This window comes from Macaca mulatta, chromosome 6 (genome assembly GCF_049350105.2).
Source record: "Macaca mulatta isolate MMU2019108-1 chromosome 6, T2T-MMU8v2.0, whole genome shotgun sequence".
In the NCBI taxonomy this organism is placed as follows: Eukaryota; Metazoa; Chordata; class Mammalia; order Primates; family Cercopithecidae; genus Macaca; species Macaca mulatta.
The window spans coordinates 111,193,749-111,208,613 of NC_133411.1; the positions used below are offsets into that span (position 1 = coordinate 111,193,749).

Sequence of the window (14,865 nt, forward strand, 5' to 3'; positions counted from 1 at the left end):
CCGGGCGCCATGGCTTGTGCCTGTGATGCTAGCACTTTGGGAGGTTGGGGCAGGCGGATTGCCTGAACTCAGGAGTTTCCGACCAGCCTAGGCAACACGGTGAAACCCCATCTCTACTTAAAATACAAAAAATTAGCCAGGCGTGGCAGCATGCAACTGTAGTCCCAGCTACTTGGGAGGCTGAGGTAGGAGAATTGATTGAACCAGGAAAGTGGAGGTTGCAGAGAGCTGAGATTGTACTACTACACTGCAGCCTGGGCAAAAAGAGTAAAACTCCATCTCAAAATAAATAAATAAATAAAATAAAAAGGCAAGCCTGTTTACAATAGGTCCAAAAAGTAAAATGCCTAGGAATATATTAAACTAAGAAGGTGAAAGATTTCTATAAGAGAAGAAAACTACAAGAAAGTAATTGTTGATGACACAAACAAATGGAAAAACTTTCCATGCTCATGGATCAGAAGAATTAATCTTGTTAAAATGATTTTACTGCCCAAAGCAATCTACATATTCAATGAAATCCCTATCAAAATATCAGCATCATTTTTTATAGAATTGTTTAAATCCTAAAATGCACATACAAGCAAAACTAGAAGCCCAAATAGCAAATGTAATTCTAAGCAAAAGGAACAAAATTGGAGGTATCACATTATTCAATTTCAAATTACACTTTAAGGCTACAGTAACCAAAACTGCATTGTACTGGTATAAAAATAGACCCATATATCAATGAAATAGAACAGAAAACCCAGAAGAAAAGCCACATATTTACAGCCAACTGATCTTTGACAAAGTTAACTGGGACATACATTTGGGGAAAGGACACCCTTTTCAATATATGATGCTGGGAAAATTGGATTGTTATGTATAAGAGAATGAAAATGGACCCCTGTCTGTCACCCGATACAAAAAGCACTCAACATGGGTTAAAGACTCAAATAGAAGTCTCTAAACTCTAGAAATACCAGAAGAAAACATAGGAAAAATTCTTCCAGACATTGGTCTAGGCAAAGAATTCATGATTGATACCTCAAAAGCACCAGCAACCAAACAAAAATACACAAATGGGACTTAATTAAACTAAAAAGCTTTTGCACAGCAAAAGATATAACCTACAGAGTGAACAAACAACCTGCAGTTTGGGAGAAAATATTTTCAAGCTATCCATCCAACAGAGACTAATAACCAGAATATATAAGGAACCCAAACAGCTAAACAAAAACCCCCATAAATAATTTCACTGAAAGGGGGCAAATGACATGAATAGACATTTTTCAAAAGAAAACAAAAACAGCCAACAGGTGTATGATAAATGCTCAACATCATTAATCATCAAACAAATGCAAATTCAAACTACAATAAAGTATGATCTTACTCTAGTCAGAATGACTATTTTTAAAAAGTTAAAAAATAACAGATGTTAGCAAAGATATGGAGAAAAGGAAATGCTTCTACACTGTTGGTAGGAATGTAAATTAGTACAACTTCTATGAAAAACAGTATGAAGTTTTCTCAAAAACTAAAAAATATAAGTACCATTCAATCTAGTAGTCTCACTATTGGGTAACTAACGAAAGAAAAATAAAACAATATATCAAAAAGATATCTGCATTTATTTATAGCAGTAATATTCACAATAGCAAAGATGGAATCATCCTAAATATCCATCAACAGATGATTGAATTAAAAAATGTGAGATATATATATACACACACACACACACATATATATACACACACATTGAATAGTATTTAGTAGTAAGAATGAAATAATGTCTTTTATGGCAACATGGATGAAATGGGAAGTCATTATCTTAAGTGAAACAAGTCAGATACAGACAGACAAATAGCACATGTTCTCACTCATAAGTGGGAGCTAAAACTTGTGTACCCATAATTGTAGAGAGTGGAATGATAGACCATGGAGACTCAGAAGGGTAAGGAGGTGAGAGGGTGATAGATAATGAGAAATTACTTAATGGGTATAATGTATGTTATTTGGGTGATAGACACCCTAAAATCCCTGACTTGACCACTTATATCACCTATGCATGTAACAAAATTGCAATCATACCCCACAAACTTATGCAAATAAAAAATATATTAAAAATGTACTGAGACTTGTTTTGCAACCTGGAATATGCTCCAACTTGGTAACCATTACATGCACGCATGAATAAAGTGTATATTGTTATGTGGGCCATTTCTACAAATGTCAGTTAGGACAATTGGCAGTATTGTTCAAACCAGAATTTTTTGATCTGCATCTGACCACTGATTTCTTTGGTCTACTTTTTCTATTTATTGTTGAGTCTTCTATTTATTATCTGGCTATAGCTATAAATGTCTTCATTTCTCCTTGCAATGTACACATTTTTGCTCTATATGCAGTTAATATATATTTAGAATTGTTATGTATTCCTGATGAATTGGTCATTTTATCATTATGTAATGATCTTCTTTATTCCTGCTAATATTCTTTGCTCTCAAAACTACTTGATCTGGTATTATACGCCAGCTTTCTTTTGATTGTTGTTAATAAGATACATCTTTTCCCATTCTTTTCTGCTTAATATACTACTATCTATATTTGAAATACATTTATGAAATGCAGCATATACAGTTCGGTCTTCTTTTTTTTTTTTCAAAATAAAGATTATCTCCCTTTTAACTGATGTTCAGCTATGTACATTTAATGTGATTACTAATATGGTTAGGGTTAAATCTACCCTCTTTTTGTTTCCCATTTGTCCTCTCTCTTTGTTCACTTTTTCCTCTTTTTCTGCCTAATTTGGGATTAAATATCTATTTTTTAATAATTTCATTTTAACTATGTTAATTTATTTGTTGTGACTCTCTTATTTTAGTGATTGTTTTAAGATTTATAGTATACATTTTTAACTTAACACAGTCTACCAACATGCGCTATTACGGCATTTCATGTAAACCCATATTACATGTTTTTCTGTTTTAAATAACTATTTTCAAAGAGACTTAAATAATAATTTTAAAAATGTATATTTATCCACATAGTTAACATTTTTATTGTTCTTCTTTCCTTTATGAGGATTCATATTTACGTCTGGTATCATTTCATTTCTGACTGAAAGACTTCCTTTAACATTTTATGTAGTATAGGTCAGCATTCAAGACCAGCCTGGCCAACATGGTGAAACCCTGTCTCCACTAAAAATACAAAAATTAGCTGGGTGTGGTGGAGGTTACATGCCTGTAATCCCAGCTACTATGAGGCTGAGGTGGGAGAACCACTTGAACCTGGAAGGTGGAGGTTGCAGTGGGCCGAGATTGTGCCACTGCACTCCAGCTTGGGTGACAAGAGCAAAACTCCGTTAAAAAAAAAAAAAAACTTACTTTTTTTGTCTAAAATTATTTCTCAATTTTTTGACAGATATTCTGGCTTGATATAAAATTACAGGTGATTTGTCTTTTTAGGACTTTAAAAATATTCCACTGTCTTCTTACCTGCATTTGTTTCTGATAAAAATATGCCATTACCCTTATCTCTGGACCTTCATACATAAAGTATTTTTCCTGCTTTTGCTAATTTTAATATTTTCTTTGTATCACTTATTTTGCATAATTTGATTATTATGTGTTATGGTATAATTTTTTTTATTATAAAGCAAGACTCTTTATCATTATAAATCAATCATAGGCAACCAGAATTATCCAAATCAGTAGCTGTACATAGGACTCTCTAATAGTCAATTGTCATAAATCTTTTTGAAGAATGAAGAATACATTTCTTGCTAGATAGTTTACATGCTGTTTTGCTGTTTATGTAATGTGTGGTGTCTCTATAATATCATAGGCAATACACATATAGTGTAAACACTTTCATAATTAAAAATAATAGAAATTCTGTCCGGGTGCGGTGGCTCACGCCTGTGATCCCAGCACTTTGGGAGGCCAAGGCGGGTGGATCACAAGGTCAAGAGATCGAGACCTATCTGGCCAACATGGTGAAACCCTGTCTTTACTAAAAAAAAAAAAATACAAAAATTAGCCAGGTGTGATGGCAGGCTGTAGTCCCAGCTACTTGGGAGGCTGAGGCAGGAGAATCCCCTGAACAGGGAGGTGGAGGTTATAGTGAGCCAAGATTGTGCTACTGCAGTCCAATCTGGCGACAGAGTGAGACTCCGTCTCTAATAATAATAATAATAATAATAATAATAAAAGAAATTCTAATGTTCATCTAATTAATAAGTGACCAATTTAAAAATAGACATTAATGCAAAATGCATTTATGTGAAGCAAGACAAAGCCTGTAACCACATTTTTTATTAGTTAGAAGTGTGGTGGCCGAGCATGGTGGCTCATGCCTGTATTCCCAGCACTTCGGGAGGCTGAGGCAGGCAGAGCAAGAGGTAAGGAGATCGAGACATGGTGAAACCCTGTCTCTACCAAAAAAACAAAAACAAAAACAAAAACAAAAAAGGACAAATTAATCTGGTGTGGTGGCAGGCACCTGTAGTCCCAGCTACTCGGGAGGCTGAGGCAGGAGAATTGCTTGAACCCAGGAGATGGAGGGTGGAGGTTGCAGTGAGCCGAGATCATGCCACTGCATTCCAGCCTTAGTGACAGAGCAAGAATGTCTCATTAAAAAAAAAAAAAAATGTGGCAGAAATGTTGGTTGGACAATAGTTGGGAGTCATCTATGGTTCCTAGGAATTATTAATTAGTCTAATCTAGTAAAGCTTCCAAACACTCCTTGACATACTTCTATTATTTAAAAACCTAGTTTATATACTTACTTCTTTATTAAAATATATTAATGTCTGTGGTGACATGTATTGGGCAAATTAACTAAGAATTTAGAGACTAATTCCTCTAACTCAATAATCTTTCCAGTAGCACAGATAATACATGATTTACAATTATGTAATGAAAGTTCATCTCAAAACACCAACATTATCACTCTAACATCATTGCTGTCTGATTAGAGTACAACCTGCATTGTTATTGCTTTAACTGAAAATCAATTTCTCAATCATTGAATTACATAAAGCCCTGAGAGGGATCATACTTATTATCTCTGTCTTCAATTTGCTAGACTTTCCTGGGCTGTCAGTTCATCTAGATTTAGAGTAAATGTTAAATGCAGTAGTTAATCTCTAAACTGTTAGGAGATGTGGCTGCTGAGATATCGTCAGACATAATTCCTTTTTCCTATCTCCATTGTTTTGAAGTGGGGAAGGGGAGTAAATCTTGGTTGGTGTAGAGCCAATTTGTCTTTATTTTGAGAAAAGAAATGAAAACAGAGTTCCTATATCACTGTCGTAATGTAAATATATGAACAAAATAGTAAAAGGCCTAAGAAATGTTCAAAATACTACGTGTAAACCTCTTTCCTTATGAAGGATACAAATGTCTCATAATTCTTTAATGGAGAATGAATAAGAGAATTCATAATTATCTTATTAGTTCTGTTGAAGCTGTGAAGCCTTGCCAATGAATTTCCTTCCAATAAATAATTTCCCATTTATTTGCAGAGATTTAGCTGAGACTCTCCAGGTTCACAGTCTTTAGGATCCACCTCATCTTTCGAGTTGCGGCCACGCTGTTTCTAGACATCTTCCAGGTAATGGTTGAACATATTCAAGATTAATGACTGCATATTGCTTCCCAAAATGAAACTCCTAGAATGGGTAAATTTTTCTTCCAAAATCCTCTGTTGGATTGGCAATGCTTTGGTCAGATATGAAACATAGCCTGAGGCTTTCCCTGTCCAATTCTATTTCCTCCCTACTCTCTGTTTATAGGTGTCAGATCTGTTTCATGATCCTAAGGCTTTGCCTACCCAATTCTTCTTCTTTTTTTTTTTTTTTTTTATACTTTAAGTTCTAGGGTACATGTGCATAATGTGCAGATTTGTTACATATGTATACTTGTACCATGTCGGTGTGCTGCACCCATCAACTTGTCAGTACCCATCAACTCGTCATTTACATCAGGTATAACTCCCAATGCAATCCCTCCCCCTTCCCCCTCCCCATAATAGGCCCCGGATTGTGATGTTCCCCTTCCCGAATCCAAGTGATCTCATTGTTCAGTTCCCACCTATGAGTGAGAACATGCGGTGTTTGGTTTTCTGTCCTTGTGATAGTTTGCTGAGAATAATGGTTTCCAGCTGCATCCATGTCCCTACAAAGGACACAAACTCATCCTTTTTTATGGCTGTATAGTATTCCATGGTGTATATGTGCCACATTTTCTTAATCCAGTCTGTCACTGATGGACATTTGGGTTGATTCCAAGTTTTTGCTATTGTGAATAGTGCCGCAATGAACATACGTGTGCATGTGTCTTTATAGCAGCATGATTTATAATCCTTTGGGTATATACCTAGTAATGGGATGGCTGGGTCAAATGGTGTTTCCAGTTCTGGATCCTTGAGGAATCACCACGCTGTCTTCCACAATGGTTGAAGTAGTTTACAGTCCCACCAACAGTGTAAAAGCATTCCAATTTCTCCACATCCTCTCCAGCACCTGTTGTTTCCTGACTTTTTAATGATTGCCATTCTAACTGGTGTGAGATGGTATCTCATTGTGGTTTTGATTTGCATTTCTCTGATGGCCAGTGATGATGAGCATTTTTTCATGTGTCCGTTGGCTGTACACATGTCTTCTTTTGAGAAATGTCTGTTCATATCCCTTGCCCACTTTTTGATGGGGTTGTTTTTTTCTTGTAAATTTGTTTGAGTTCTTTACACAACGAAAAAAGAGAATTTTAGACCAATATCCGTGATGAACATCGATGCAAAAATCCTCAAAAAAATACTGGCAAACTGAATCCAGCAGCACATCAAAAAGCTTATGCACCATTATCAAGTGGGCTTCAACCCTGGGATGCAAGGCTGGTTCAACATATGCAAATCAATAAACGTAATCCAGCATATAAACAGAACCAAAGACAAAAACCACATGATCATCTCAATACATGCAGAAAAGGCCTTTGACAAAATTCAACAGCCCTTCGTGCTAAAAACTCTCAATAAATTTGGTATTGATGGAACATATCTCAAAATAATAAGAGCTATTTATGACAAACCTACAGCCAATATCATACTGAATGGGTAAAAACTGGAAGCATTCCCTTTGAAAACTGGCACAAGACAGGGATGCCCTCTGTCACCACTCCTATTCAACATAGTGTTGGAAGTTCTGGCTAGGGCAATCAGGCAAGAGAAAGAAATCAAGGGTATTCAGTTAGGAAAAGACGAAGTCAAATTGTCCCTGTTTGCAGATGACATGATTGTATATTTAGAAAACCCCATCATCTCAGCCCCAAATCTCCTTAAGCTGATAAGAAACTTCAGCAAAGTCTCAGGATGCAAAATTAATGGCAAAAATCACAAGCATTCTTATACGCCAGTAACAGACAAACAGAGAGCCAAATCATGAATGAGCTTCCATTCACAGTTGCTTCAAAGAGAATAAAATACCTAGGAATTCAACTTACAAGGGATGTAAATACCACATTTACAGCCATCTGATCTTTGACAAACCTGAGAAAAACAAGAAATGGGGAAAGGATTCCCTATTTAATAAATGGTGCTGGGAAAATTGGCTAGCCATAAGTAGAAAGTTGAAACTGGATCCTTTCCTTACTCCTTATATGAAAATTAATTCAAGATGGATTAGAGACTTAAATGTTAGACCTAATACCATAAAAACCCTAGAAGAAAACCTAGGTAATACCATTCAGGACATAGGAATGGGCAAGGACTTCATGTCTAAAATACCAAAAGCAACGGCAACAAAAGCCAAAATTGACAAATGGGATCTAATTAAACTAAAGAGCTTCTGCACAGCAAAAGAAACTACCAGCAGAGTGAATAGGCAACCTACAGAATGGGAGAAAATTTTTGCAATCTACTCATCTGACAAAGGGCTAATATCCAGAACATACAAAGAACTATGGTGTAATTTTTTTCATGTTTCTTGTACCAAAGTTTTGCTGAGTTTTTAACATGTTTATGGTTTCTTTTTACATGAAATTTGAAAAATTTTGGCCATAATATCTTGAAATATTTTTCTTTCTCCAGATGCCCTCCTTTGGGGACTTCAGTTACACATACAATGGCCACCTGAAGTTGTTCAATTCATTGACGTTTTGTTTATTTTTGTTAATTCTATTTTCTCTCCATTTTCTGTTGGATAATTATTGCTACTGATATGAAGTTCACTTATCATTTATATTTTATAGCTTTGGATCATATTATCTCTCTATGACACAGCTTGTTGGCTGACCACACTAACCCAATAAGCAACCAAATTAACTCCTGGCCAGGTCATAGTACTTTAGAAAGGCCCCTGTTCCTAGATCCTAGCCTTACACAGATGTTAATTGAGAACCAGGATTTACCAGGATTCCTTCACCCAGCACGCTCTAAACTTTATCTCCTATCTACAGAGCATCATAATATGGCTGGAATTCTTCCCTGATTTTCATGGGATTTCTGCTTGATTTTAGCCTCCTAGCTTCATAATATAGCAAATTTCTTGAGTTATAAGCTGGTAGAGTGTTGCATCATTTGTTTACCTTTCTCTTCTCTCTGATACCATGGCCTATGTCCTAATTTTTTTCTCTTTAGACTAATATGTTATTAAAATTCTTGTAATCTTACTAGATGCTTTCGCCCAAACTCTTCATCCAAATTCTCAGCTTCCTGCCAATATCCAGAATCAGCAAATACCCTCAGGGAAAAAGTGGCTGCAAAAAGTTGCCCCTCCTCTCCATGGTTTGCCTTTTCCCAGGATTTTGGCCTTTAAATTCCTAGTTGCCTAATAACTCTTTGATTCCTTTTACCAAATATTTTAAGACTGTATTCAGCTTTTCTAGTTATTCTCAGTGGGAAGATTGATCTGCCATAAGCTAATCCATTATTGCTGGAAGTAGAAGTCTTAAACTCTTATTTTACTTGTTCAGTGCTTTGGTTTCCAATTCCAGTTTTGTTCTTTAGTATTTAATATCAAGGTCTGCCTAGTTCTTTGAATTTTGGCACGTTTAGCTTAAAGGAGATATTACCCATACATACCTTCAGATGAACTTTAGTTCCATTCTTTGATGTCTATAAGAAGGCAGACAAACCAATTCAGAAACACAAGGTAAGATTGGCTTTGCACAGACAGTTAGTACTGTCTCCTAGTTGCTACTCACTCTAACACAAAACTTTATTTCTAGGTTCTGAACCTCTTCAATGTGTTTTTTCTTCATTACTTTATGAATGCATAAACAGTCATATAAAAAGATACCATTACAATATTTGTGCCTTACCATGAAAGTTTAAACTGTACTTTATATTTCTTGTATGTCTTCAATAATTCCAATAATTATATGAACATGTAAGGGTTTCTAGATAGATAATTATTAATTGCCTGAGGAATATGCTGTAGGATTTTGATGTAAAAGTCTAATATACAAGATTACATTTACCCATCATAATCTTCATTGATCCCAGCAAACTGCAGTGGATTACAGCGTACCAAAGTAATAAACATGAGCAGTATAAGTGATATCACAGATGTAGCCATTATAAATCTCATAAGGGCTTTACAAGACATTTCTAATGTGGAAGCAATGATACCTCCCAGAAGCTGGCCAAGTGCACCTCCTGGAATTAAAACAAGTCCTAAAAAAAAAGGAGGAGAAAAACACAATTAAAAAGAATCAGCTGTTAGTACAGATAATACATACATTTATATAATTTCCTTTGCTCTAAACATATAGCAAACATGTATTTAAAATAAAACACAGAAGGCCGGGCGCGGTGGCTCAAGCCTGTAATCCCAGCACTTTGGGAGGCCGAGACGGGCGGATCACGAGGTCAGGAGATCGAAACCATCCTGGCTAACACGGTGAAACCCCGTCTCTATTAAGAAATACAAAAAACTAGCCGGGCGAGGTGGCGGGCGCCTGTAGTCCCAGCTACTCGGGAGGCTGAGGTCGGAGAATGGCGTGAACCCGGGAGGCGGAGCTTGCAGTGAGCTGAGATCCCGCCACTGCACTCCAGCCTGGGCGACAGAGCGAGACTCCGTCTCAAAAAAAAAATAAAAAAAAAAAAAATAAAACACAGAAAATGTACAGTTATGCTAAGTATCTTGGCAAACCCGAACCTTAATAGAAACAAAAACCTGTCAGTAGGACTGAAGCCATAGGCCTACTGACTTTAGGGCAGTGATGGTGAAGTTTTGGTCCTTTATAGTAATGTTATCAAGGACAAATCGTTCCATGCAAAACAGAAGATGAGAGCTGTCTTATTGAGAGCTATTATTAACAAGCTTCCTGGATTTATAGCTTCTCACAACAGACAGGATTATACTGACAAAAGTTCACAGAGATTTGTTAACAAGAATTGAACCAAGCCACCCATTAGTTCTACAAATGGACGTCCAATAATAATAATCTCACAATAAAGTGGGATGCTACAAGAACCATTATAAGACATTGTTTTCTATTCAAGAGTAAGGAATTAGAAACAAGTAAGCAAAAGAAAGAGGACAAGGAGGGGGAGGAGAAGGAGGAGGAGGAGGAGGAGGAGGAGGAGGAGGAGGAGAAATATAGTCAGAAAATAATCAGATGAGATAGCACAGCAAATTCATACATTGATGCAATTCCCTCTAATCCAAATATATAATAATGTTAGATCTAAATACGAATTTAACAATAAAAACATAGGATTAAAAACAAAATAAATCCCATTAACACTAGACTAAATTTATAAAAGTGCCTGACAAAGACTTGAAAATAAACACTTTTAGAATGCTTAGAAAGATAAATGACATAAAGAGCTCCAGTCGGCAGCTCCCAGAGACCAACGCAGAAGGCGAGTGATTTCGGCATTTCCAACTGAGGTACCTGGTTCATCTCACCTGGACTCATTAGACAGTGGGTGTAGCCCATGGAGGCTGAGCAGAAGCAGGGTGGGGAATCACTTCACCCAAGAAGCAGAAGGGACTGGGGAACTCCCTCCCCTATCCAAGTGAAGTCGTGAGGGACTGTGCCATGAGGGACTGTGCCGTGAGGGATGGTGCTATCCAGCCCAGGTACTACGCTTTTCCCATGGTTTTGGCAACCCGCAGATAAGGAGATTCCCTCGGGTGCCTACACCACCAGAGCCCTGGGTTTCAAGCACAAAACTGGGCTGCCATTTGGGCAGACAATGAGCTAGCTGCAGGAGTTTTTTTTTTTTTTTTTTTTTTTTTCACACCCCAGTGACACCTGGAACCCCAGTGTGACAGAACTGTTCACTCCCCTGGAAAGGAGGCTGAAGTCAGAGAGCCAAATGGTCTTGCTCAGCAGGTCCCACTCCCATGGAGCCCAGAAACCTAAGATCCACTAGCTTGAAATTCTTGCTGCAAGCACAGCAGTCTGAAGTCAACCTAAGATGCTCGAGCTTGGTGGGGGGAGGGGCATCTGCCATTACTGAGGCTTGAGTACGCAGTTTTCCCCTCACAGTGTAAACAGAGCCGATGGGAAATTTGGACTGGTGGAACCCACCAGAGTGGGGCAAAGCCAGACTGCCTCTCTTGATTCCTCCTCACTGGGCAGGGCATCCTTGAAAGAAAGGCAGCAGCCCCAGTCTGGAGCTTATAGATAAAACTCCCATCTCCCTGGGACAGAGCACCTGGGGGAAGGGGTAGCTGTGGGTGCAGCTTCAGCAGACATACACAGTCCTGTCTGCTGCCTCTGAAGAGAGCAGCAGATCTCCTAGCACAGTGCTCAAACTCCACTAAGGGAATGACTCTTCCTCAAGTTGGTCCCTGACTCCCATGTCTCTTGACTGGAAGACACCTCCCAGCAGGGGTCAGCAGACACTTCATACAAGAGAGCTCCTGCTGGCATTTGGCAGGTGTCCCTCTGGGACAAAGTTTCCAGAAAAGGAGCAGGCAGCAATCTCTGCTGCTCTGCGGTCTCCACTGGTGATACCCAAGCAAACAGGGTCTGGAGTGTACCTCCAGCAAACTCCAGCAGACCTGTAGAAGAGGAGACTTACTATTAGAAGAAAAACTAACAAACAGAAAGCAATAACATCAACATCAACAAAAAAGATGCCCACATAAAAACCCTATCCAAAGGTCATCAGCATCAAAGATCAAAGGTAGATAAACCCACAAAGATGAGGAAAAACCAGTGCAAAAAGTCTGAAAATTCCCCAAACCAGAATGCCTCTTCTCCTCCAAAGGATCACAACTCCTCACCAGCAAGGGAACACCAACGGACAAAAAATGAGTTTCACGAATTGACAGAAGTAAGCTTCAGAAGGTGGGTAATAACAAACTCCTCTGAGCTAAAGAAGCATGTTCTAACCCAATGCAAGGAAGCTGAAAACCTTAATAAATGGTTACAGGAGCTGTAACTGAATAATTAGTTTAGAGAAGAACATAAATGATGTGATGGAGCTGAAAAACACAGCATGAGAACTTTGTGAAGCATATACAAATAACAATAGCTGAATTGATTAAGTGGAAGAAAGGATATCAGAGGTTGAAGAACAACTTAATGATATAAAGCATGAAGACAAGATTAGAGAAAAAAGAATAAAAAGGAATGAATGCCTCAAAGAAATATGGGACTATATGGAAAGACCAAACCTATGACTGGTGTACCTGAAAGCGATGGAGAGAATGAGTCCAAGTTGGAACACACACTTCAGGATATTATCCAAGAAAACTTCCCCAACCTAGCAAGACAGGCCAACATTCAAATTCAGGAAATACAGAGAACACTACTAAGATACTCCATGAGAAGAGTAACCCCAAGACACATAATTGCCAGATTCATCAAGGTTGAAACAAAGCAAAAAATGTTAAGGTAGTTAGAGAGAAAGGTCAGATTACCTATCATGGGAAGCCCATTAGACTAAGAGCAGATCTCTCTGCAGAAACCTACAAGCCAGAAGAGAGTGGGGGCTAATATTCAACATTCTTAAAGAAAAGAATTTTCAATCCAGAATTTCATATCCAGCCAAACTAAACTTCATAAGTGAAGGAGAAATAAAATTCTTTACAGACAAGCAAATGCTGAAGGATTTTGTCACCACCAGGCCTGCCGTCCAAGAGCTCCTGCAGGAAGCACTAAATATGGGAAGGAAAAACTGGTACCAGCCACTTCAGAAACACCCAAATATAATGACCAACAACACTATGAAGAAACTCCATCAACTAATGTGCAAAATAACCAGCTAGCATTATGATGACAGGATCAAATTCACACATAACAATATTAACCTTAAATTTAAATGGGCTAAATACCCAAATTAAAAGACACAGAATGGCAAATTGGATAGAGTCAAGATCTATCAGTGTGCTGTATTCAGGAGACCCATCTCATGAGCAAAGACACATATAGGTTCAAAATAAAGGGATAGAGTAATATTTACCAAGCAAATGGAAAGAAAAAAAAAAGCAGTGGTTACAAACCTAGTCTCTGAATAAACAGACTTTAAACCAACAAAGATTAAAAAAGACAAAGAAGGGCATTACATATTGGTAAAGGGATCAATGCAACAAGAACTAACTATCCTAAATATATATGCACCCAATACAAGAGCACACAGATTCATAAAGCAAGTTCGTAGAGACCTACAAAGAGACTCAGACTCCCACACAATAATAGTGGGACACTTTAACACCCCACTGCCAATATTAGACAGATCAACCAGATAGAAAATTAACGAGGATATTCAGGAATTGAAGTCAGCTCTGGACCAAGCTGATCTAATAGACAACTACAGAACTCTTCACCCCAAATCAATAGAATATGCATTATTCTCAGCACCACATAGCACGTATCTAAAATTGACCACATAACTAGAAGTAAAACACTCCTCAGCAAATGCAAAAGAATGGAAATCATAACAATCTCTCAGACCAAAGTGCAACCAAATTAGAACTCAGGATTAGGCCGGGCGCAGTGGCTCACGCCTGTAATCCCAGCACTTTGGGAGGCCGAGGCGGGCAGATCACAAGGTCAGGAGATCGAGACCATCCTGGCTAACTCGGTGAAACCCCGTCTCTACTAAAAATACAAAAAATTAGCTGGGCGTGGTGGCAGGCACCTGCAGTCCCAGCTACTTGGAGGCTGAGGCAGGAGAATGGCGTGAACCCGGGGGACGGAGCTTGCAGTGAGCCTAGATCACGCCATTGCACTGCAGCCTGGGTGACAGAGTGAGACTCCATCAAGAAACTCACTCAAAACTGCATAACTATAACTGCATCAAAACTGAACAACCTGCTCCTTATTGACTACTGGGTAAATAACAAAATTAAGACAGAAATAGATAAGTTCTTTAAAACTGATAAGAACAAAGACAGGGTACCAGAATGTTTGGGACACAGCTAAAGCAGCGTTTAGAGAAAAATTTATAGCACTAAATGCCCAAAGGAGAAAGTGCAAAAGATCTAAAATTGACACCCTAACATCACAATTAAAAGAACTAGAGAAGCAAGAGCAAACAAGTTCAAAAGCTAGCAGAAGACAAGAAATAACTAAGATCAGAACAGAACTGAAGGAGACAGAGACATGAAAAGCCCTTCAAAAAAATCAATGAATCAAGAAGTTAGTTTTTTGAAAAGATTAACAAACTAGATAGACCGCTAGCCAGACTAGTAAAAAAGAAAAGAGGGAAGAATCAAATAGACACAATAAAAAATGATAAAAATGTGTCACTACTGATCTAACAAAAATGCAGACTACTGTCAGAGAGTACCATAAACACTTCCATGCAAATAAAGTAGAAAATCGAGAATAAATGGATAAATTCCTGGACACATACACCCTCCCAAGATTAAACCAGGAAGAAGTTGAATCCCTGAATAGGCCAGTAACAAGTTCTGAA

General features: G+C 37.9%; 1 protein-coding gene across 4 annotated transcripts in view; it reads right to left on the reverse strand.

Annotated features, from left to right (window-relative positions):
• SLCO6A1 (solute carrier organic anion transporter family member 6A1) overlaps window positions 1-14,865 on the reverse strand; it is a 139,825-nt gene that overhangs the window by 41,096 nt on the left and 83,864 nt on the right. For 3 of the 4 annotated variants that reach the window (XM_078005076.1, XM_078005075.1, XM_001095830.4), the window contains one exon: window positions 9,462-9,657. The exons of the other annotated variant lie outside the window; for it this stretch is intronic. In XM_078005076.1, coding sequence (XP_077861202.1) covers window positions 9,462-9,657 — 196 coding nt within the window. The remainder of the gene's footprint in view (window positions 1-9,461; window positions 9,658-14,865) is intronic. 4 annotated transcript variants of the gene reach the window in all.